Genomic DNA, 27,739 nt, shown 5'->3' on the forward strand with positions numbered 1-27,739 from the left:
TGCACCGTAACTGTGTTAAAGTCGTTAAAAATTAATATTTCCAAAAATGTTTCTTAATTTATATAACGCTAGTTGGATAGTTTATTTTAGATTATGAGCAGACTGCTGTGATTGTATTGACTTAAAACAATGGTACAATTAAGTTTTGAATTGTACACCCTATTATCCTATTAATGTTTTAAAGTGTGTCTTTGTGACTTATCCCCTATTGGATCAGTAAAAGCAAAAAATTGAAATTAAATTCTTCAACTTAAAGGAAGATGTGATCTACTTGTAGAAAATTGGATATAATAATATACTCTATAGATATAGTACCTACTATATAATATTATAATTAGTACTTATTAGGTGGTCAGAATAGGTAGCATGAAACTTCCAGTAGGTATTTTTCAAAACTAACCAGTAAACTAAAAAAATTTATTTAAAAACGTGAAGGTGTAAATAACACCAGTTTTTATGTAACAATATGAAAACGTAAAAACTGCCAATTCATTAAAATTGATTATATCAACCGACAACCACAAGCATCGTTGAGTGGTGGCGAGGTGACGACGTGACGTGTGATCCGTGATCGTCGAGCTCTTTTTCTTTTGTAGATTGTTTGGTCAATAAATTCTAGTTCATACATCATACTATTATACTTATATAAAAATTTGATGTGCACATATCTAAAGATATCAACTACACATATAATATTATATATGATATAAAGTATTTATTTCCATTTATTTTTATTATAATTTTATTGTTTTATGCATAAAAAATCAACGATACTACCCAGTGGCGCACAGAGGTATTTTAAGAGCACATGCAGTTAAAAACAGTTAGCCACCCCCCACCCAATTTTTTATTTATAACAAATATTTTCACTTGTTATTCACTGTAATTCAAAGAAATCAATTAGGATAGACTATAGTTTGTTATATAAATTTTTTAATTTCCCTGTGAAACCTGCAGTAGTACACACCCACCCCCTTCGAGAACACATGCAGTTGCATTCCTTGCTAACCTGTCTGGGCGCCACTGATACTACCTAAATAAAAGCCGTTGGGCCCACATACGTCTCGTTATGGCTTGTTTGGGTGTCAGTCGTCGATTAAAATAATATATAAATGTATATGAAGAGTGTATGACGTACTATTACACGTCTCTATTATTATATCTACCTACCTATTATTATAATTTTTAGTAATTTTTTATTATTGTTACAATATTATGTATTAAAGCCTTAAAGGTATGTAATATTGTAATATGAAGGTGGCGACAGCCGCGTGTCCGGCGCTGCAGCACAATGCATTTCCCTTCCAGCGATTCGGTCATATTTTTTCCGTCATTGTTATTTTTTACGGTTCCGTTTTCCGTGACGTTCCCGTCGTCTTTCCGGGGGGGACGCGCACTGCACGGGGGGCACCAATCGCGGGCGGCGAAGAAACGCGGAGTGCGGACCTTCGCTCTGCGCGCCGAGCCGATACGCTATTCGGTCAGCGTCTGTTGGATGAGTTGTGCGCCGTACACGGGGTTTCGCGATTTCGTCGGTCACGGAGATTTATGACATCCGCCGAGACAGCATATCACGCTATATAATTCTATCTGATCGTACGCGACAAATCGTACAACGCTCAACCGACAATATTACTGCACAGAATCGTAAAAGTACGAATTCCTCTGTACGCGTGTAACGCGCGAAACATTCAAACGGAAACCGTCCCAGTTTTAGCAGTTTGTCGTTACCTTCACGCGGTAAACGCGTTCCTACGTTCAGACCGGACGACGCTCGGCGGCAGTAGCAGTTAGTAGCAGCTGCTGCAGCTGCAGCTGGCCCTGGTGGTCGGGCGGCGGTGATAACGCGGCGGCGGCGACGACGACGGCGATCACAACAATACGACATGAATCAGTTGTTGTGCATTGGTGACCCGAGTCAGAACGTCATGGCCGAGAGCAAGGGATCCCTTATCGCCAAATCCGTGTCTAAGCACGCCGGAAGGGCCAAAGAAAAGGTAAGACGATTCAATTGTTTACTTGTTTGAGACAATCTACGTTTAAGGTGTTTTGTTTTTTATTTCGTCGCCGTGTCTTGGGCATTCGTTGTATTATTAACGTTAGGTGTTGTTATTCGTGTACAAGACATTGTGAGTGTATAGTTACCGAAAACAATATAAAACAAACGATTTATCATTCGTATATTATTATGTTATTGCGTTATAATGATTAATAACTGCATCGCCGTAACAATAATATTCCAATTTTGTCAGCGCATTCAGCCGAATCGATTTCGTCGTTTTTTAAACGCATTGTAATAATTTTTTTGCGATAGCACCGACTAGATTCGTCACTGTTATTTTATTCGTAGGTTCGGTCCCGTTTTTTTTTTTGAAAAAGCCGTTTCCCGAGTATGGAGTATGGTAGTTTTGGATTTTTTTTTTAAATTCGTGATTTTTTTTTGGGTTTTGAGGGGGAGGGGGTTGAAGCTCATTAAATACTAACTGAAAACAACCCCTCCGATAACGTTGTACGCGTATCATCCGAGTGTCGGTCGGGGGCGTGGGGCAAAAGGGGTCGCGGGTCTGTTTTGTTTTAATTTTTCCAGTGCCCTACCTTGTCGAAAATCGAAGTAGTGCCTATACGGTTGGTGTTACTCTTTCAGTCGCATCTCGATTTTTAAAAATGCATTATGCACGGCACGCAAGTTCACCGCTCAGGTATGTTGGCATTAAAACGTAAAAATGCAACAAAAAAGTCATCGTGAAATTATTTTTAAATTATAATTCTTTGCCTACACTATTTATTAGGTTACAATCCTGCTGGAACGGTACCAATACGGTTTATGCATATATTATTATTGTAATTAAGTATAGACAACGCACATTTAATCGAATTAGATAAAACATGTGGGTTTAAGGCTATTGATTTTCCCCTATTTAATTCGTGCACCTTAAGTCGATTATCATAATTTAATTTCCTCGTTACGTGCGTTGAAAGTACCAGACGTCCAGACTTTTTCTAACTGGCGCCAGAACTCGAATCGGGCAGTTAAGAAAATATCAAAAGTGCAGTTGAATTCTCGGATATGGGAAGTAAACAGTTAACTTGATGGTTATGTTAGTAAAATAATCATTTACATTTCAATATTTATTACCTATATAATAATAGGTATACACATGCTCATAATTTGATCTCTTAGCACATAGAATATCGTATAACAAATAAACATTACGTCATATAGTATAGTTGTTGGTCTTAAAAATCACTCTTTCCTCGCTGCTTTGCATAATATACGCAGACCTAGTCCCAGAACCCAGATCAACACCCTATCCTTTGGGCGATATGGAAAAATCCTCAGATTAAGAACTAATGTGCAGGTTATCGTATAATATATACTCATTTACATCGCACCCAACCTCAAATATAATATCACTATTGCTATGTTTATATGATGGCGTTAAAACGGTTTAAAATTCTTAAACTATATTATGCGAGTGTTTTAACTTTTAAAATAGTTTACATTTTTTAAACCGTTTTAACACCATCATATTAACGTAGTATATCAGTACCTATATGTGTGAGACGTCAGTTAAGGGTTTATAATATTATTATACTGCATCAGTAAGTCCTGGGATTTGATTGTCATCAGGGTGTGTAACATGGCCAGCGTATGAATCAAAAGATTTCTGCACGTTTTAAAATCCGATCTGGCAGTTTATCACGATGGCAATAACCTTACAGCCGTAGTGTGGTACATTGTCGGGAGATCCGGCGGCGCGGGGTGGGCGCGTAAAGAAGAAAATTCTTCAGGTCGAATGACCGTTTCGCTTTGGACTGTCCAAAATTTGGCAGCTGGCCAGAATGTATTTCTGAACTGTCTGGTTGACAGACTGTATAGTGCTGTGCACCAGAAACTGTGCACACAACGTCGCACGATAATGTCACCTCGAAAATCCTCGTATTTTGCATATTTTTTTTTACCTATTAGTCAACAGTTTCCTGCATCGAATCATTTACATTTAGGCAATAGACACTTATATATGTTCTTATGGCGGAGTTGGAAATAAAATGCATAACCGTATTTATCAAAATTCATAACTTTTCGGCGTGTTTTGTCTGTATACAGAACACCACATTGATCCTTATTTTGCTTTCTTTCAATTATTGTGCAAAGTTTATACGAGTGTCAAGTGTAAAGTTACGGTTATAAATGTTTAGTATAACTCATCGATCATATTCTAAACTAATATGTACCATCGGAAAAGGTATTATAAAAGGAAAACTGCTACTGTATATGCAGCATACTATATAGGCGATTATATTATGTAACCAACTCCATTTTATTACAATTATATTATCAGCACGTTTTGTTACTATAAGTAAAATGTTCTGTTTTTGGTTCTATCTTCTCTGTGATTTACTCTAAAAGTGTACATAGCATAATGCGTAAAACGCATATTAATTTTATTAATTACTATAATTCACATGCGTCTATGATTTTAAACTCATAAAACAACATATATTACATATAGTATATATTGTATATACTTTTATCGTAACATGATATTATTTCCAAGGTGAAAGTGTACTGTCTTAGAACAATGCATGTGAAAACAAACCTTATAATATTTTGCAAATCTTCTTCAAAATATATTTTTTCAAGTGTTACTCGAGTTAAATATTCAAGGAGAGGCATAACACAATTTATATAAAACGCACTTCACTTTATATTTAATCATTAATATAACTTGCGATATTGTTGACGTTTAAATGTTCTTATATACCTACGAGTTATTTTAGGTATTTGCCATTAGGTTAATTATTTATGCTAATCGGATTAATACATTAACTAATGTTGTTATTTTGAATACTTTTGTAATTGGTATTATACTGATAATTATTATACAAATTATTTGAACTCGATGTTTAGAATCAAACAATACTCGTAAGACGGGGGTACGAACATATTGAAGAAAAATAAAATGTTAAATATTACAGCTATTTGTATTCTTTTGTATCAATAAGTTCAAAATCATTCGTGTATATAAATTATAAAAATAATAGATTTTTTTTCTCCTTTTTATTTTAATTATTACCTATTTATCAGTCGGGGAAAAGTGAACAGATGTAAAATACTATGATACCTATATCGGTTTTAGTGTACCTACCTACATCAATTCACTGAAAAATTGTTATTGCAGGTGTATACTGTATAGGTATACTTCGTTTTGTGAACTAATTTGACCGAGATGACAATCCGTTTGTGTTGGTGTGGGTATAATAATACTTAGTTCAGTTTTGAAATACTAAAAATAGTTTGTTTCAAATACTTCCTAAACTTTCTTTACATCACTAAAATTCTCATAATGCTAGTCTACACTATTTAAAAAAAAAATCGTTAAATATAATGACAACCTTTTATTATATAAACAAAATAATATTCGATCCTCATAAGCCAAAATGAAATAAATGATTGAACCATCTTTTAGCTACCTAAAAGGGTTAAAAAAATTAAGGTATTAATATACCCCCAATATTGTACACAATTTAGTGCCAATTGGTTCAGTAGTTTCCTAGTCTATAAGTCTCATACATGATACATACACACATTAATGTTTATAAGTACCTATATAGATAGAACAATATTAAGTAAACCATAAACAAATAGTTAATTAAAAGAAACTTGTCCAATGTTTATGTTATAAATTATAATTAATTCAATTCTATTAATTTAAAAAATATGTAGTTTCCTCAATCGTTGTATTATTTATGTTTTTCATCTATGAAATATTATGGTAATGTCGGCTAACGATAATAATTGAAAACTTAAAAAGTACCTGATTAAAAATATTATACATAATGAATATAAACAAATACCAAAAAAATTAATTTTGTGTAGAAAATGTAGTATTTTTTATGATTTAAAAACAAAATAGTAGTGCTTATGATGTATTGAGTTTAAAGTGCCATATTCATTAATAATAATTTATTACGGTGTAATGCACTTAAAATAATGCCAAGGTTATTATAGTTTACCCAAGTAAACCCTTTAATATAATATCGAAGACTGAAGTAGCTGTTTGTAAAACATTATGTTTTTCACAATTGTATGCTTTAGATATTTAATTAAATTGTTATCTAATATCTCCTTCTTTAAATTAATTAAATAAAAAAAGTTATCCACTTGATTTCATCTTTTTGAATGTATGCACTTGACCGCTATGTGTGTCATATAGTGACCATGACCATCGAAATCTATAGGTTGAATTCAAATATTACATTAGTGTATACAGTATTGTATATTGAATTTTAATTGGAAAATAAACTACGAGAATAAAATACTAAATTTTGATGTGTAATAGGCACATCAATGAATAAAATACTAAATATTTATATGTGCCTATTATGGCGTATGTTCCTAGAATTAAAAATATGACTTGTTTTTATATAATATATATTATATTATTTATATCATTTTACCTGCAAATCAATATAGAGTGAAATAAGTTGTATTATGCTTATAACCTCAACTTTTACGTTTACTTGAAGACTTTTATTCTATTGCTATTTGAGTTTACTATTACTCTAATACTCAGATGTTCTATGAATTTCGTTCAATTTGTATGTATATATACTATTTTAAGAGACGGTGTGACCTTGAAATAATACAAATGTGCAATTAAAAGTGCGAGGAAAACATGCACTTTTGTTAACTTTCTATAAAACGCGATCATGGTTATAAATTATTGTTGTTCACTTAAACTTAGTTTGTATATACGAATTATACTATGTCGTGGTTCACGACTATAGGTCTTCATTCGTTGAAGACGGTTACTACATATATATCTATTTATCATGTTATCTTATAAGTTATAACATTTAATAATTTGTAGGCACCCACGTTATTATTCTAATATCGTGCACGTTTCAGCGACTATCGAGTGTAGTATACATATATCGTTTTATAATAATTATTAATTCGACCGTAAGATTTCAAATGAAAATTGGAACTAAAAATTATTTTTTATTTGTACATTCGTTTAGTTGTAGTAATGCAATTGGGTCGTGGTGGAGACATATATTATATACTATATAATAATAAATATATAATATATATATATAAGATAATGGAAGCTTATATTTGTCGGTGTTTAAACGAAATACATAATTAACTATCTAAATGTTATAGGTAAAAACACAAATAAAATCCGCATAATGTAATTAGCTAACGGTAACTATACTCCGTTCCGGAGTATCTTCTTCCGCAAATAAACTGTTGAGTGTAGACTGTACAGTACATATACACTTTGATGTTGGTTGCTTTATAGTTTAAATTATTTATAATAATTTTTAATACACACCTACAACCAGTACAACCCCGGCTATTTTCGCACATAGTAAATACAAAAATACAGACATAATATTTCGCGCAGCAGCTATAATATTATTTCTATAGCTGTTTTGTAATATTCCCAATAGTGTTTGTCAATTCGAATTCCTGCCCAGACCTATTCGACTGATGTACGGAAAACAAGCGTGTAAAAAGAATTATTTAAAATACAATTTTTTCTGTTTTTCCGATTTACGTGATTCGCCACAGCATGGTACAGACGTAGTACGTACATTAGTAGTAGTAGTAGTTATAGTAGTATAGTAAGTACCTAGTAGTATTGGTATACTACAACTACTTGTAGACGTGGTAAGTCGTAACAGGAACTTCTCGTAAATATAGGTTCAGAAACCTCTAAATTACCCTATGGGTATTGGTTGGAAGAGAAACCGTCGTCCGTCGTCCGTTAGGCCCCACCGCGGTCCTGGTGCCACACAGTGAGACAGGTTTTCTTTGCACGCGTGCAGCGTTCTCTATAAATGGCATTCCACATCTTGTGCTCCGTGTCTATCAGCCGCCGCCGTTTCCCTGTTATCGTCGGCCAATCTTCTCCCGCAATAAGTGGGTTATTCACGAAGACGAAACTTCCGTATATAATATGATTTACACGCTTTGGATGGGGGCGGAGGAAGTGCGCGAAGTATAAGAAAAGTGAAATTCGGCCGCGAGGTGCATTCAGTCGCATATTATTGTGACTCCGCGATTTTTCAAAATACAATATAAATACGTAATATATTATATAGTATTTAAATACGCATGGTATTTGGTCATTGCGTGGGCTGTTTTTTTCCAATCGCAACTGTATATTGTTCATTGGAGCTTTATAAAATTAATTACTAAATATATGAACCCATGAGGTTTATGTGCAATGAATTTCTTGTATATTTGAATATGTTTTATTAAATAGAAATATTTTTTAATTTTTGTATATTGTTTTCAAAACTAGTTGTCCAGATATACCTACTTTTTTTGTTTAGGTGTACTCATTTATAATCATATGAATTATAAACCGCCTCGTGTCAACTGTTTGTAGTAGGTACCTAATCTGAAATGTGTTTAATTTGAGTTGATACTAATTTATATAGTATCTAATATCAATTATCCATATTAACACAATATAAATGTATTTGTACATAATGTGTCAACTATTGCGATGTGTAGCTTTCTATTTATATACCTAACATAATAGATATTTATGATTTAAATTCATTTGAGATAACTTCAAGTGTATAGTATCGTGTACAAGTAAGTAAACTGATGACTTGTGTGCCTCTCACTGTAACAGAATTATTACATCTGAGCTAAATCGTTAACACGATGCAGTTGACTGAAACGACACTATCAAATCCTCATTTCAATGAAGGTAACGTCGTATATTAATCAGGGGTTCGAAACTTAACGTTGCACGTTGTGAGTTGTGAGTTTGTGACGCAGTATTTAAAACCTTATAATATTTACTATACATACTGCATTTTATCGTTTTTTCTCGAGTATGCAGTATATAACATCTATCTACCAACTATTACACTATACCTATATCTTCCATTCTGGTTTAAAATAATAAGTGGGGTTAATTACTGCTTTAAAAATATAAATGGGTTCGTGTAAATTATTTACTACAATATAGGTAGCACCTATTATTATTATTCACCACGTTAAATGTTTTTTTTTTTAAGTATAATATGTAACTTAGTTTCATTTAAAATTTAAATAGCAATTATTCCATATCATTGAAATGTGTGGCTTACTTTTTTTAGTTATGCAACTCTGCAGTTTGTATAGTCTTTCGAAATGAAAATATAAATTTAAAAATATTGTGCGTTTATGGCTCAAGGTCATTTTACCGTTTTCCTCTCAAAACTGGTATATGTTTTTAATTCCTGAACTACTATAGTGTATAATATATGATGCTAATATTTACTACCTATACTGGGCTTAAAACTAAAGCAGTATTCTCAAAATATTTTAATACTTTGTCATAGTTAATTTTAAGAACTTTGTCGAATATTTTCAGAGCGTGGGAGCGTGGGTCACAAATTATTATATTTTACTTACCGGTATGTACTATCGATGCAACTACATAAAATTGTAACATTATTTAGAATTCGTGTCAGTGGGTGAAAGTTCAGACAGTCATTGAACCTGGTGTAACAACTGTTTATCTTTCTATAAACTATACTATACATATAGTAAATTATGGTATCTATAAATGATATATTTTGCTTTTTTGTGAGTCGTTTTTAGACACAAGTTTAAATTGCAATCATAAAGTGTGTTTTGTATGTTTTTAATTAAATTATGATAATTAAAAAATTTGCGAAAACTACCAAGGCCATTCACTTTAAAAACAGCTTATATAGTCGTAGTAATTTCTTCGAACTATAAGATACAATTTTGACTCTATAGATTTTCATTTTTACTTCCTATTTCTTATAAAATACCTTTGCAAGTACGTACTACATTGTTATATTTACTATTATGTTTTTGTTTATTTTTAATAAGCATTTATCTAAAAATGTTAACTTTGTTGCGGGTATATCAAAATCTATTGACGCTAATAATTTATTAATAAAACATATTATTTTCATTCCTTTCTTTGATTTTACTGCTTTAGATGCATAATATGTATACAATTCCAATGAACCTAGAATCTGTTAAAAGTAAGGTTAAAATAAATATAATACCTACCATGTATGACAATAACCCAAAACTAAAGACTAAAATTGCGTAGACTAGTACCTATTTAGTTGGTAGTATGGCGAATCCTCAAAAAATTCACAAACCTATTAAAATGTTCGTGTCAATTTTAAATATTATCAATATCGTATTTGCATGAATTTTTAGCTTGAAATTTTTGTACTAACATTTTTTTTTCGTGACATGATTAATGTTATTAGATTAAATTATAATGTTAATTTGTCATTATAGAACATAGAATAATAAATAGGAAATACAATTATTTTTAACTTCGTAAAATATTTTTATTACTTTTTAATGCCAATAAATTAATATTTATAACTTTTATAAGATACATATATTTTAATATCTGTATAAAGTATGTAATAAATCAAAGAATATAAATAGAAAAAAAATACAAATCATAAAGAATAAGGTATCTATTTGTAAACGGAAATACATATATTTATTTAATAATTATGTTTATTATTTTTACCTACATATACTATTCTAATTTAACTTTAATGCCATACCCAATGATTATATTTATTGCTATTCTAATAGATTGCTACCTTCTATAAAAATAAATCTTAAATACATATATTCAATATAAATGCATGTTTCTTGTGCAATATTTCATATAATATTTTGGAATAAAAAAATATTAAATAATTTTGTTAGAATCTGTAAAAGATAGATATTTGCAATATCCGCGATAAAAGTATGTTTGCATATCTATATTACGTTACAATACTATCACATGGGTTAATATATAGTATACAAAATAATGTGACTCATTGTAATTTATGCAATATCATTTTTCTCGTATAACAATTTATATTACCGTATATACTTACTCCCGGCGCCGAACGAATTTAATAATAATACGTTACTCATTAATTATTATTAAGCAGTAAACACATTAATGCCATATAGGTTATCTATATAAATATTGGTATTTGATCATAACAGAAGCTATAATATGTTTACGTATAGCGATCTATAGCCGATAGGGTAACCGTTATTCGAAAATCCCGTTTACACAAAACCGAGCTTGTGTACTGTTTCTTAACTGGCTCAAGACTGCGAGGTTATGTGATAATATTATGTTCATAGTTTACTCGTAATTATTACTATTTAAGTATAGGTATGTGTACTCTGTATAGGCATTTACATGCGTCTGCTCAGTAGAGAACTCGGCACACATACAAAAAATATGACGTTAAACTCATGATGAGTAACTATACAGGTAACCGTGTTTTTTTAATTATTTTTTATTCAACGTTTTCGGTACAACATACGGTTGAAGAACCTCATAGAGCTAATATTTCCTAAATCAAGTGTCTCGACTTCATATACTTGGCATCTCTTAGCGTTACGGACAGCCAAAAATAAAAAGTTGATTCGTAGAATTTTTTTTAAACTCATAGCGTAAATTGTGTATATAAATATATTTGTATACGGAGATAATATACGATCACACATACACTTATATAAGTATTTTTTTTCCTAGCAAATTTTATATCAGAGATGCAAAAATTTAATTTTTCGGGCTCCCTTATGGTCTTATGCATGGATTAGATTTTTAGGTAAATATAATATTTTATCGATTAAAATGTACAGATGTTTTATAATATACATAATGCGTTGTTCGGAAAAAATTATATTTTAAGAATAATGTCACTTGGCGCTTTTTAATCAAACGTCCACAGTATTTGCCACGGCCTGTGTCTGCAGTCAATATTGCTTACTCTCGGCGGCCAATGTGTTTATTTTTCCGGCCCATTTCTCTACGGATGCGTGCTATGTATTTATTAATAAGATACATCCGATTTTCAACGGTTGCGTTAAAAAAATGTACGGATAATGCACTGGTGGCATATAGAAGTACACCTATATAATAATAATAATAATCCAGTCAACGACCTCACAATATTATGCTATAGGTGTTTATAGCCCGCGTCCACAATAATATTCCTAACGGCGGATGCCTTATCGTCGGTAGTACGTGAGAGGTCTAACCACCTGCTCATTTCGCGCGTCAAACCGAACGTATTGGAAATGTATGACACTATTTCGATGACGACCGGGGCGTAACAGTAATATCCAGCCGAATCGACGCCATTATACTGTATTACATTGTTGTTACATTTTATATATATTATGTACCACCATAGACCATAGTCTATAGGAATTATCCTTGTATTGCAACTTTATGAATTATATCGCAGAACGTATATAATATAAAATTATATATAGGCACTTATACTCATTACTTTTTATATTTACAATGATTCAAACGGATAACCGTTTAAAAAAAAATACACGAAATGGATGGGCTATTTCAAACTGTACATAATACTTTGTTAACCGCATAGGTGTTTTTGATCATACTTATAACATACAAACAGTAAATTCTAAAATATCTGTATACATATTATTTGGCTAGTGGCTACCACCTACCTCATAGGTTAGGTACCTGTAAACTATTATAGTTGTTTGCTGTTTTTCACGTTCGTCAATACTGTATTGTGAGGTCATTGTATAGGTATATATAACATGTATTATAATATCCACTCGTACACAAAAGGCACACCTCCATTTCATGTATGCGTATATATTTTAGTATAGGTACCTATATGCGCCTACCTACATACGTTGTTGCATCAAGGACGAAACCTACACGCATATTTCATATTTCGTTGTTTTTTATTTTGGTCACTTTGCTGTATACCTATTGTGTGCAGTGCACACGCAGAATTAAAACCACTTAAGTCCGATCGAAACTGTTAACATATATTATTTTAATTTATATTATAATACGAGCGATCTGCGCACGAATTTCCTAATTCCGTTGTACCTGCATCTGTTTTCTGAAAACTACGCCAAGTTGTCAAACGTGGACATTTGCGAGAAGCACGTGTGGATGGATATCACGTGGGTGAATCATACCATATGCAGTTAAAGAAGTTATTATATTGAAACTAGTTTTTAGTTTTCTTTCAAAGTCCTTAAAAGGCGATGAGGTAAAATCTTAGTGTGCGCTCGACGTCAGGGCGTGTCCGGATGTATATACTTGTGTATACGACTGTCATTAGACTGCATATAGTATTAACACGTAACATTATCGATAGTCCGATAATATGTTATTTTATTTATATTTATAATTGTTGCAATGTTTTTCAATCAAAACGTAATAGAAATTTAAATACCTGTTGGCTGTTAGACACTAAATTTTTTATGTAGTTAAGATAAGATATTAGAAGATAGAATAACACAATTTTTTTCAACACGGAAAATGAGTTTTGTATGCATGAAATATTATGGTGTCGATAACGTTAATAGGAAAAAATATTAACATCATAGATTATATTTTTAATGCATATACGGTATAATAGGTATCTAATTTTATTACATTTAGTTTCAGTGTTTGTACCTAGTGTTAAAGAAATATAATTTTCATGTCAATTTGACATAAGTACAATACGTCACGTCACTAATATAATATATAGGTTTATTACACATTCCTAATGTTTTGTATATTATATTGTATACATTTACAATAAAGTTGTGAATCGTTTTAATAACTTTGTAAATAATAAAATAACTCAAAATACAAGAGGTTTCAGATCACATTTTAGTGCAGTTATTATTATTAACGAAACGACACGAATTATTATTAAATGTGAAATATGTATATCACCTAATACCAACATATACGTACTCGATGCGCCATATTGTATTATGTTTGGGCATATAGAGATAATTGCTTTTTGCGAGTTGTGTTTGTATTTTTAAGTCCGATACATGGTTAAGGGTAGGTAACGTAGGTATTCGCGAAAATTGTCTCTCCGAAAGCGTTCAATAGTCCATGAATAAACGCGATAATGTGGTAGGGAATTTTTTTTAGAAAAATGTGTAAAATTCATTAGTAGAAAAAACGATGCGACGATACACTTTGCGCGTGTGCTTAGCGAATACACTCCGCCGCTGATATAAAAAAAAAATATATATAATCTGCAGCATTACTACGGGATGAGAATATATTAATGTGTATATTATGCTATACACATCATCACGACGAGAGGGGCTTCTCTGCGAGCGCGTGGCCTATAGTTATTTTGGGTGCATAGAGACGTAATGGCAGTCGGCAGAATGGTATGTCCAGCGGACACCGGTCTAAATTTAATTTTCCCTGGTCGTCCGACTGGCTGTGCACAGTAATATAGTAGCGTCGTGCACTGTCAATATTAGCCTGTGTTAAATTTCCTCGTTTCCTGCACAAAACACGTCACTTACGCATATTTATACGGAAATAAAAATTGTGAAAACACAATATATAATCAACGATTGGGCGTACAATAGGAAACGGGTACTGAAAATGATGTAGGGTACAATGGTAATTGAAATATTGATGCAGATATCTAACATTTAATTATATATATTATAATGTAGTTCGCTTCTAATGTATTTCTATTATTCTAGCATATCTTAATATTATACTATATTATATGTATATAAGTTATCAGCGTATTGATGCAAGTCGATTACATATACGAGTATATAATATAATATAATATAATATATATTGTATAGTTTTTCGAAAAAAATACCAATTATAATACTAAAACTGTATATACGAATATGACGTATTTCGTTCGAATTTTGACATCCATTAATGTAAAAATGTTGGTCACAAGGTGTGCAGCATAGTAATACAGTGCCAAAGTGATGTACTGGTGTTAAATAATTACACGCTTGCGATCGATGCCCCCGCATTCTATTTTTCTATATACCTACGTTAAAAATTATGATTTGTAATTTGTATTAATAAATATGACTACCATACGTATGCTATGTAAATTAACTGTCCGAACTATTTAATAAAATATACTACCAATATAATTACTTATTATTACTTAATGAGTAATTTTCACACAAACAATCGATAGTAAGTAACTAAATAAATACCAATCAAATTACCTTTTTTCCGTTTTTTTGCTTCTTATTATGTTTTTCTTTGATCGGTCGTTCACTGTAGGCAATGGATTTCGTTATCTAAATAAACATCTCAAATTATTTTCCGATTAATCTGAAAATTGTTTCATTTATGATTATGCCAATTATGATTTAGTGTGTTAATGAGCTAGTAAAAAACAATAAATCAAAACATATTTACTGATAGTTCTTACCCAGTGAATAAAATGTATTTATGCGACCAATGTGGCAAGGTACATGTATAAGGTACAGCAATAACTATGTTTAGTATCTATCTATAAATTATTTTACTAATTATGCAATCGGAATGAAATTATTTCAAACACTAATCATTATAATATTATGATATATATTATGATATATATTATTCTATGATCTTAGTTTGTTTTATATAATATCATTTCACCAACGTAAAATGTTCACAGACAAGCAATAAGCAGCACAGATACTTTATATAATAGCTGCTTTATGCGTGTTTTCGTTTCGCTTGTGTATATACAAGAATTTATAAACAACCAATAAATATCAATTATTTTGACGTCCATTCCAAAGAGACGACGCACTTTTACAAACAGGATTATCTCGTTAACAAATACTAAATAGTTCTTTCCGCATAAATAGTAGCTCTTCTGTACACCGCGACGTTTCCTATGCGTCCTATGCATTTTAAATTATAATAATTAAAAATTGTTACGAATTCCGTAGCGAATCGTCATTTGTAGTCTGTGTATAGGTCATGGGTTGACGTGGTCGATGTGTGTGGCGCGAGTTATATATTTTGCTGCAATTTGAATAATAGACTTACTGGAAGAAATTGTGGGGTCTAACCCTCCCTCCTCCAAAAAACAAAAAACCACATTCAATAATTTCTTATTATTTAACGTTACGAAATATTTTAAAACTATTTTTGTCGTCAGTAGTTTTATTACCATGGTTCAAAACGGCTCATATCGGAAATAAAAAGTGAATTTTATATACCAAGGCAATAAATAATTTTTTTTTAACATTTTCTATATTCATTAATTTTTTTTGAAGAATTTTTATGTATATTATTATTATTTATTAATATATTTATTTTTATACTTGATATGTTTTATACACTTATTGTTATTACTTAGATTGTGTATATTGCATAATAATACCTATAGGTATAACAATATTTCTAATAATAAGGAACATATATACATATTTAAATAATTGATAAGGGAGTGTGGTTATAAAAACTTGTATGCTTTTTAAAATGTAAGCTTTATATAGCCCTCTCTCTTCTAAAATTTAACTCCGCCTATATAAGTGGAATACAATATTATAATCTCATTGTTACTTATATCATCGAATATCCGGCATAATCTTCAAGTTTTGGTTTATGTTAACCTAACGCTCGTTTTACACCTATTTATAATATACAACATCTCAAATTGTATTTATACCTACACTCTATAGTAAGCAGTTTCGAGTGAACACCGTTTAAATATTAATATATAAGTGTCGCTTAAAATCAATAATTGTTAGTGTATCTATAGTACGTTCGTTGGAAGTCTGCGACTCGGATGGCAATATTATTGTTCCACTCGGGTAAACGGAGATAGTCTACAATATTTCTATAGCCACTCTCGCGTAGTTAGATCGCAATAACGTTTGATATTATATGTTTTATTATTGTTGTTGAAGCGTTATCGGTGGTATTTAAAAACGCCGACGAATACGCCTCCATGACTCATAATCATAATATTTATTAGAATCATTTGCATAATAATATATTTTGTCAGCGTATCGTATTAACACGTCGTCTGTCTATATAAGGTTTTTTATTTTTATTAGAGGCATGTGTTTTATTTTACTCCAGGACCACTGGACTGGAACACGTCGAGTATCACGTCGATCCCCCCATCGATCATGCTTCGTGTATTATTTATTATATTATACTCTAGGGTCCGGTCGACGGCGTGCGGCGGTATGTAGTGTGACATTTCACAATGTCATTTTATGTATGTGTTTTTTTAAAAATTCGTTTCGATATTATATTTTTTAATTTGTTTTAAAGCAACGTTGATCCGGCACGTCTGCGTTGTATAATAATAATCGAGAGTCCTACGCTCGCGGGGTCGCCTGTATGTGTATAAAAAAAACCCACGTTTGGCTGAAAAAAAAACAGAAACGAACGTAGGCGCCCGAAAATAAGTTGTGCCAGATATTACGGGTAGGATGAGATACGAGCCTCATACACACGAAGCGTGGACAAATATTATAATAATTTATCGCTTATGAACAAAACTTAATATTTAAAGCATCGCAGTCGTTGCCGCGAGTGAAAGTCGGTCGGTACAGTATTTTACATATAATTATATAGGTGTATATTACACTATTATAGTACTAGTTGTATGTGTATGTACTTCGTATTAACAATACAAGAAAGTACCCATGTGCATTATACATTATATCAGATGAGCTAATATTCGTCACGCATGTAATTCTTATTTATTTATTATACAGGGCGATACCAAGCATGCTCGATGATCATCCCCATATCATACTTTATTACCTAACTATATCCGTCTATATGCGTAATAATTCTACACAGCCTGATTTACGGAATTCGTACAAGTACTTTAAGACCATATATTTTTTAAGAGATGTAGGTACTAAGATTATTTTCATTGAGTGTCTTGGTGTCACAAACTTTACCTTGTATTTTTATTAATATTTAATAGGTTTTAACTTAATATCGTTTTAAGACATCTGTAGTATATAGGTAGGACAGGTTTTAAAAGTCAAAATTCGATTTCGGTTTATTGAAACTATCTTGCAAAAAGAACCATCTGATGGATAATTCTCATTTTCAGATCAACTATCTATTCAACAGATAAAGATTTTCATAAAAACAATTGTACCATCATTACCTATTGGACACTCCTTAAATGACTTAAAATTTAAAATATCAGTATCAATTAAGGATAAAATAGGGTTAAAATGCTTGGTGAATCACCCTGTATGCTTACATACCAATCAGTTGCGCTAATAAAAGCAAAAAAGGCACATGTTTTTTAATCGTCGACACATTCGTTGATTAAATAACGTATTGATGTTTATAGTGCTTAATTTTTAACACTCATAAAATAATTGTCTCAAAGTGTGTTCTGGCTCTGGGTAAAATTATGACAAAGATAATATAGCACAAAGTTTGTAGTGTATATTCTATATAATAATATTTCAGTAGATATTTAATATATATGTATTATATAATTTCCATGTCAGTAAGTTGTTTCAAACGTGAATTGCGCATGCCAGATTTTCGCGTGTGTATTATGCGGAAACAACGAGAGGTTTTTCGTTTCGTCGCGTCTTTTCGTTCTTCATTTACGACAATAATATATGTTCGTGTTTATAAGTGTTATATATTGGGCGAGTCCTGCAGCCCAACTAGACCTATAATGTCGGTGCCGCTAAAAATGTGCAGGACAATTTACCAACTAAAAGATATTATAAAGTTTTATTTGTATTCATATACGTATAATGTATTTGTATATAATACTATATGTTATATTATATATATTATTATATGGAACAAATTACAAACAAATTTTTACCCGAATGAAGGCAGGCATCTCTGTGGCTTCAACTACCGCCTCACTGAACCGACGATAAAACACATGGATAATACATTCACATTCTATCAGTTTCATTTTTATATAATTTTTGGTCGAGTTCTTGTTTTTATTTTCGTGTTTACTAGTTAGGTTTTAAATATTAAGAATTAATTTATATTATAATATATTATGTATATAGTGTATACCATCTAATAAATGTGTGTTGATGCAGTGCGCTGAAGCCGAGTTTACGCGTTCTATATAATATCAATTACTATATATTAGATATAGGTATATATGGCGTGTATCTAGAAAGTTTAAAACACTACTGTGTGTATAATATGGTGGTTGCCGGGTGGCATGCATGATGCCTATTATTCAAACGTGCTACAATTAATTTAATTAAATTATAATTCCATACCGCAACGCTGTTATTATATAGTGTTATCACTTATCAGTTATCCTTACCAAAATATAATCGCTGTATGTATTATCATAATGTAATGTGATCCCAGAGGCGTTTCACTTTTCTTAACTGACATGCCGGATGTGTGATGTGTATAATGGAGGTTAATTTTAATCCACTAAATTTTCAATAATAAAATCATAGAATATAAATTAATCATCCGTGCTAATTAAAAAAAAATATGAACGAAACGAATAATCGTTGATTATTTCAAAAAAGGAGAGTATTATGTTTTGTATTTGAGTTGGTGAAGTACTAGAATTGGCTTACTTAAACACTCCCTAAAACACTAAAAAAAGTCTGCAGAAAGGTCCCCATGCAATGTAAATATTGGATTTCCATAAATTCTCTATTCTCCTTTAATATACTTTTATAAATAAATACTGTTAAGTGTGTATATAAATTAAACTGTAGGTATGAGAAAGGATAATAATATTTTATTGGTATACACTTTACGCTTCAATCGTTGTTTAAACGTGCAGCCATTAAGAAGGCAGTAAATATAAAAATCGCTGGTAATTAAACGAATTAAACGAATTTATGTATTATTGTGTGATTTTTATCACTTTTATGTTTAATATATGTACAAATTTGAACGATTATTAACTTAACTACCGAACATTTACTTATTTTTTAGTTCTTTTGACTAAAAACTTACAAATATTATTTGTTTTTTTTTAAAATACCTATTATTTCATATCAACGGGTTTAATTATATTTATGTAACTATCTGTATCATTTATTTCGTAGTTGTAACTCATTAGTTCACTGAACATATTGATAATAAAGAGGCAATTATATATTTCGTATAATCGTGTTTGATATTTTATCCAATTAAAAACAAATCGTATCTCTACAATATACACTACAACATATATTTTCTAGTTGTAATATTGATTAATTTGAATCAATACTTAAATTAGTTTTTCAATGAATATGTCTAATACTCTAATATGTAATAATTATTTTTTTGTTTAATACTTTTGATTTTTAAGCACTTAAGTGTTTGTCTAAACAATAAAATAATTAAATACTTAATAAAAACATGAAATCTAATGTTATATATGTATAAATATACGTAACCACATTCAAATATAAACTATGTAAAAACTAGTATACTACATGTCATTGTGTCAACATATTGCGTTTATATTGGATTCGCAAATTAATCATTTTAAAATTGGACAGTAAATATATTGAAATAATTTAATTGATATACATTTAAAATTTAATTTTTTCCTTCTGTCGATCATTGTTGGAATTGTTTATTTTTGAACCGTCTATTATCTGATTTATTGTTACTAGGCTTATGAATGCACTAAAAATAGTGTAATAAGTAAAAACATACTTAATTCTAACTAAAATTCTAAAAATGTAAAATATATTTACTTGATTAATTAATTTTTAATAAAAGTGATAAATATATTAATACTTATACTATTAGAAAATATTTTGATAAAACTATTAAATTACATTTGTTATTATTATTTTTATAAAATAGTATAGATACCTAACTAGATTATATATTTTTATAGTTACCTTTTGTTATCTATTAAAAGATAATATTGAAACTTCAAAAGTAATTAGTAACATTTTTTATGAAATTTTTATGCACCGATAAGCGTGTTATAGGTACTCAACAGCAAAAATTTTAAAAGAATTTGTCTGGATTTCAGAAAAATATATGTTTAATGATAATACTCTACCTATGTAATAAATTGGTTGTGATATATTTTGGCTGAACTTAATTTCTTGTTTAAAAACACACGCCATCGCCATTAATGCATAAAATCCATAGCCTTGGTTATTTACTATATTAGTGAAGATTTATGTATTGTTCGAATTCATTCCTAATATAATTACTCTTTATTTCTATATATAATATATATACATATATACTTATAGTATTAATCTATTATTTATATGTGATCATGTTCTTATAGTTTCTTCAAAACTTGGGGAAAGTTGACCGGACTGAAGATGAAATTTTTAACGAGCACTTACAAAATTTTTCAAAGCAGCAAAATGCGGCGAACAAATTACAAAAAGAATTCAACAACTATATTCGATGTGTCAGAGGTATGTTAGCAAAATTTTAAACAACAGTAACAATATAAACTTTGTAGTGATTTATATGGCTTCATTGAAGGCTCGACCAATCGATGACCTTAATATTTTCTGCGTACCTGCGCCTACTCATTGCTATTCATTTTTATCAAATCATTGATAGATAGATATTTATGATTTCGTGTTTTGAATTATGATTTAGCTGTGCAAGTAGCGAGTAAAAGTCTGATGGACACGTTGAATGAGATGTACGAAAGCCAATGGGTTGGACACGATCACATGTGTACTGATTCGAACAATTTGGACATGCTGTGGAGCGATTACACTCATAAGTTGGCTGATCAAGTGCTTATACCGTTGAACACGTACCAAGCCCAATTCGCCGAAACGCGGGTAAGCAATCAGCAACCACTGATAATATTAATACCGTATGATAAATAATTTTCCTGAATAATGGGTTCTAGTATATTATTTACTTCTTATACCTCTTATATAGCTGCATCCGAATACACTTATTTAATCCGAATTCGTATAGACAATTCAAAACATTGCCCATCCAATTGTTCGGTATTCAACTGTGATCTACATCTGAGGATAGCCAAATAAAACTCGGAGATTAAAAATATTTTTTTCTTCAGGTTAACTTATAATTTTATAATTTTAATTAAAAATTCGAATATTAATTGTATTATAATATTTTGATAAAAATGTATATTATGTTAGAATTTCACTTATAAAAAAACATACATCGTACTCACGCGTGAGTTTCCCGCGGGAATTTTTTATGTGGACCGAACACTAGTTTTTATAATTAACTCGGAATCCAACTACAAATTATAGTAACTTGTGTAAAGCTGGGACCCAATTAGTAAAGCTATTCATATAATATATGATATATTATATCCTTTATGTTTTATCAATACAAGAGTATTTCTGGTTTATTAGAAAAAAATCGATAAACGAAACCGAAAACTGGTCGACTACGATAGCCAGAGGCACAGTAACCAATTGGTTAATAACAACAGTGTTGCGGGCGGAGCTGGCAAGAAAAAAGACGAAGCGAAAATTATGAAAGCCAAAGAACAGTTCGACGAAGTCAAGCGAAAATTCGACCTCATCAACACAGAGCTGCACGACGAATTGCCTGCATTGTACAATTCTAGGGTATTGTTTTTGATCACAAACCTGCAGCCATACTTCGCTGCCGAACAATTATTTCACAGCGAATCGTCTAAGGTACGTCCACTTAGTACTTTAAAAATTACTTATTGTTCTGCTAAGTTTTACTATACATCCGTTACGGATATTCAATATTATGGATATATTATATGCGCATAAACGTGATTATTGCGTTTTAATTTATTTCTAATATCTAGAATTATTTTATTTGATAATTCCGTACTCATTTGCACTAATAAAAAATGTTCGGTTCGCGCTTTTCGTCAGGTATTCTCCGAAATGGAATCGATCGTCGACAAATTGGCCACGGATTATCAACACCAGTCCAAGATGCTGAACTACTTCTTAGGGAACAAAACTCCCTCAAATAACGTCGCCAACAATATTCAATCTGCGTAAGTATGCATGCTTTTAAATTTATAAATATTATGTATAATATAGGTACTATAGAGATACTCAAGTAGTGTGTTGTACACGCATGGGTGGCCTGAGTAATACGTGACCTCAGTGTCAAACACGCCTTGAAATTTTCCACCTAAAATGTAACCACCTACTACCTACCTATAAGTGACATTTTTATCGGGCCTCCCTCATCCAGGTATATACAAGGAGATCTGAGGGGGTGAACTTCCTTCACTAAAATTATTTTATACATTTAAAAAAATATATTATTGCATATTTTATCAAATACATATCTTAACACTTTATGGTTATGTAATTTAATTAATATTAAATAATTTTTGATATAAAAAAAATCAGCAAAATGTAGGCCATTATATGCGAACCAATCCTGGTGCAACCGTGCCTTTAGTTATTAAACTGGAATATATATACTGTTTAATTTGTAAATGTAAACAATAAACTGATTCCATTATAGTAGCATAATACTAATTATTTGTTTCATTTTGCGTAGATCACAGTCGCCGGCGTCTCCGATATCTATGAATGGTAATTATTATAACTACCTACTATCTAAAAATTATTTTCTCGTTTTAGCTTTCGTTTACAGTTTATAATATTATGTTGTAGCTATATTGCGTTGTTGAAATAATAATACCCATAGGTGCAAATTAACTTTTTTTTTAAATTTTAAGTCGTCGAATAGTTTGTTTAATTATTTTTACTCTAAAATGAACTAGAGCTATAACCACACAAATATCATAATATCATACTATATCAAACTATCATGATATTGTTTCGAATAATTTGTTTTCATTTATTTTATATTAAAGTTAAAATATAGCAAATTATATATTATATATTATACACTTGATATTTATTTTAATATTGAGATCTCTAATTTTTTTAAACATGTTGTTTGTTAAAATATGTATACAATAATTAATCATATTTAAATTAAATTCTAAAATTGTATATTGCCTTTTTTTCATCATTTTTCTCAAATCTTGATTTTTAAATCGTATCCTAAATGACCTAAATACTAAATTGTATAATCTGAAGTAGAAATCGTAAAATATGTTTGTGAACAAAATGTTTTCGTTGAAAAATTTGTCGATATAATATTAAACTAAATACTAATATACGCTATACAGGTATAGTTCTTATAACTAATAAGCATTTTAAATTTGGCCTAGCCAGTGCCCTGCTAATTTTGTTCAGTGCTCAAGTACCCTTTTAATAATTTTAGACAATTTGCGCCTATGATATTTTAAATTAAAATAGACCATAATTATACTTTATGTCGAGTACCGTTTGTGTATAACTAATGATTTTCGTGTGAACACTAAACTGTGTGTGTGTAATGTAGAAGAAGACGTTGCGAAATCCCCGCCCTCGTCACCCGCATCCCCTCAAAACAACACGGCATTCGTAAGTAATAGTAAACCACCGTCATCGCAGCCGGACAGCAGCATCAACGAAGTTTCGTCAGTGGCATTGAAAACACTGTTAGAAGATGAATCAACGCCGTTGTCTTCGTCGTCACCGCCATCGCAGCAAGTGCAGCAACCTTTGGTTAACGGCAAGAGTAGCTCATCACCGGTAAACGGCGTCGCACCGGTTAGACACGAAAACGGCACAAACAAAATTGAAATCGACATACCGCCAGGTACCGCAGAGTGGTTTTAAATAATAATATTAAACCCATGTCCTATATACAACTTGACTTCGCGACGTTTTAGTTAAATTTTTTTATAACCGCTTAATTAATCGATAATATCATAACCATCCGAACCGATCGGTTCAAAAAACGACTGCGTGGCACACTGCTTTTTCTCCTCCGATCGTGCGAGCCACGCGAGGACTATACGATTTTATATTATTATAATTTTTCGTTTTCTGCAGGAGCAACTACCGACAACTTGCCTCCGGGAGTGCTGTACAGAGTGGTGGCGACTTACAAGTACGACGCTGAAGACACGGACGAGCTGTCGTTCGAAAAGGGTGAGATCATCAGCGTAGTACCCTATGATGATCCAGAAACTCAGGTGAGTAATTTGCCATGTTTATACTGAACTACGGCCTTTGACATTATACCGAAACATGGTCTGGTTATCGTTGTCGTTAAATATATTATTATATTAGTGTTGCAAAGTTGGGCAAGTCAGTCATATTTTTTTTCTTGTTAAAAATCTCTCGTTTTAATGAGCCAACAACAAAATTAGATTTGAACACGTTTTATCAGAAATTTTCCAAGTTAAATCATAATTCGGTTGAGATGAATAACAAAAAAAAAAAAAAAAAATAGACAAACAATAAAAATTTAAGGACGAAATTCACCAGAATCATAATATACTATACAGGGTGTCCCACAGAGATCTGACATTCTGACAAATTAAATAACTTTTGTTCTAATCAATATATTTTAAAAATTTCTTTTAAATATAATCCATAGACACCATTTTTTTAAAAATCAGATTTACAAATTGGCTATATTGAATATTTCGAAAACATTTTTTATCAATTTTTAAGTTTTTTATTTTCCGTATTAAAAAATAAAAAATGTATTCTAAAAATGTAGCGCAAGTGTCTATGAATTATATTTAAAAGACATTTTTTAAAAATATGGATTAGAACAAAAGTTATTTCATTTGTCAGAATGTCAGATCTCTGTGGGACACCCTGTATAGGATGTTGTTGATCACTGATATACTGTAAGATAATTATTTTGTCTTTTTCAATTTCAACACTTCAAGTAAGATAATTTACGGTTTAATATTACTGAACTAAGTTAGATATAGCTATCAAGAAAATGAACTTTTTGACAATCGATTGCCCAGTTTTGGAGTATTAATTGTGTAAGATACAGGTGGATGATGATTTATTTTTTTTCCTTTTTAACATGCAGGAAGAGGGCTGGTTGATTGGTATTAAAGACAACACAGGAGAGAAGAAATTGTTCCCTGCCAATTTCACTAGACCTTTGTGAGTGCCACACTGTCGTAAGCGCAAGAAGATAACGACAAGACCTAGAATCCTGAAGTATAGTTTTTGGATGTTTGTGGTTCTATTTTATGTTTTTATGTTTTTGTATATATATACAAATGAGATTTGAAGTCGGTTTTTGCCCGATAGACACGAAACGCGCTGCAACGACTAGTTCTTATGACAAAATTATTTTATAAACTAAATACACCGCCCTTAAGTTTTTGAATATTTATTTTTTTTATGCTCCGTGAACGTCAAGTTTAGAAAACATTATCAACAATTATCTGTGCTGATAATAATATGAATTTGACTGATTGAGAAATCGTTACGAATTTAATAGGTTCATTTTTAAATTGTATTGTTAGTGTGATTATATTGAACCTTGAAAAAATACTCATTAATTAATTAATGTGTAACAAGTGCCTTTAAATTTTTATACTAAATAATGTTTACACCTATATGAGGTAATAAATTTGTTTTTTGTGCCATTTTAAAGCATAATAAAGCTACTATTTGGCTACTATATTTAATCTTACTCCTACAATTATTCAGATATGGTACCTTTTACCTTAAATGTATAATCATATAATAACTACATTTTGCTCGTATTATGTGTTTACTACTTTTATTTTGTATGTGTTGTTATATTGTTGTATTTGTGTGTTAAATGTTTTTTTTTACTTTTAGTGAGTGATTTGTAAAGGTTCAATCATTTTAGTTTACATTAAAAATATTTACCCCGTCCCTTATACCCGCTCTGATAGTCAATAAAATGTAAATAATTTTAGTATAGTAAATTATTATTGTCTAAGTAATATCTGTATTTTTTATTATATAAATTAACTTTGATAGATACTAAATTTATTATATAAACCAATGTATTATTTAGATGTAAATTTATTTTGTTCTTAATGTTTTGCTTTAGGCATTTTAACATTTGAGATTCAGTATTGCTATTTAAAAATAAAAATAAATTATATAGATGATATTTTATATTAACAAAAATAATTACTGGTATCAGTAGCCTTATATTAGATGGATTTCGCTTATTGTGTATTTAAATACTGTTCTTTATTCTTGAAAACAACCAATAAGAATACTATTGCATTTATTTATTTTTTGTGTTGACTTTGGATCATTGATTTATTTATTAATGCCTCTCAGCCAAATAACATTGGCATTATTAATATATTATATGGTTCTGTATTATTGTAGATGCAGTTTATTGGGAGGGGGGAGGGGGGAGGGGGGTGTCAGTGGTCATAAGCCGTTAATATGGCCAGATAAGGGATGTCCATAATGGATGATGTTCTATCAGTTTTTTTATATGTTAAATAATGAATAATTATAAATAAAAAATAAAAATAGGACATTTAATTTGTTTTAATCCAACATGATTCATTAATGCACTAATTCAGTTTTGGATGTATAACTTTTTTGTTTGTATTTATAGAATTTTGTTTAAAAGTAGAAAACAATATATTATATCAAATCAAAAACGGACAAATTGAATTACTGTGATCAAATCATTTTTCATAAGTGAGGAGCCATAATCAATATTTGTATTTATGGTACATCAATATTTTATTGATTTTGGTATCTATCTACCTATTGAATGGGGCTTATATTTCACATATAATGGAAAGAATGGTTTATTCACTGTTATTGTACATAACAGTAAGTTCTCTATTTATACACAAATGTCAAAAAATAAATAGTTGGAGTTTATTATTAACTATAGACTATAGTTGACAAATTATTCATAAATGTAAATTCATTAGCATTTTATTGTTTATTTTTTTTATGACTAATATTTATGTAATTTTAACTCCTAAACACCTAATTCTTAACAATTCTTAAGATCTAGTTCATAAATTGTATAAGTTTATTAGTTTATTTGTTGTACAATTCATTGTTACGTCCTAATTAAAAATTATATGTAACTCAAATTTAAATATTGTTCCAAGCTGATACGTTTATTACAATAAAATGATAATTTTCGTCTCA

General features: G+C 30.5%; 1 protein-coding gene across 2 annotated transcripts; it reads left to right on the forward strand.

Moving 5' to 3' along the window:
• The first annotated feature begins 1,493 nt into the window (after positions 1–1,493).
• Amph (amphiphysin) lies at positions 1,494–27,739 on the forward strand. 2 transcript variants are annotated; one of them, XM_015516458.2, is made up of 9 exons: positions 1,494–1,997; positions 21,043–21,178; positions 21,369–21,559; positions 22,112–22,402; positions 22,613–22,740; positions 23,259–23,293; positions 24,114–24,413; positions 24,650–24,792; positions 25,653–27,739. In XM_015516458.2, the coding sequence occupies exons 1-9, from the start codon at positions 1,887–1,889 to the stop codon at positions 25,731–25,733; spliced, it is 1,416 nt and encodes a 471-aa protein (XP_015371944.1). In that variant the 5' UTR covers positions 1,494–1,886; the 3' UTR covers positions 25,734–27,739. The 2 variants fall into 2 exon arrangements, with proteins under 2 accessions (XP_015371944.1, XP_015371945.1); XM_015516459.2 differs by lacking the exon at positions 24,114–24,413.

This window comes from Diuraphis noxia, unplaced genomic scaffold, assembly GCF_037042655.1.
Source record: "Diuraphis noxia isolate RWA-SAM2 unplaced genomic scaffold, SU_Dnox_SAM2 contig0002, whole genome shotgun sequence".
Taxonomy (NCBI): domain Eukaryota; kingdom Metazoa; phylum Arthropoda; class Insecta; order Hemiptera; family Aphididae; genus Diuraphis; species Diuraphis noxia.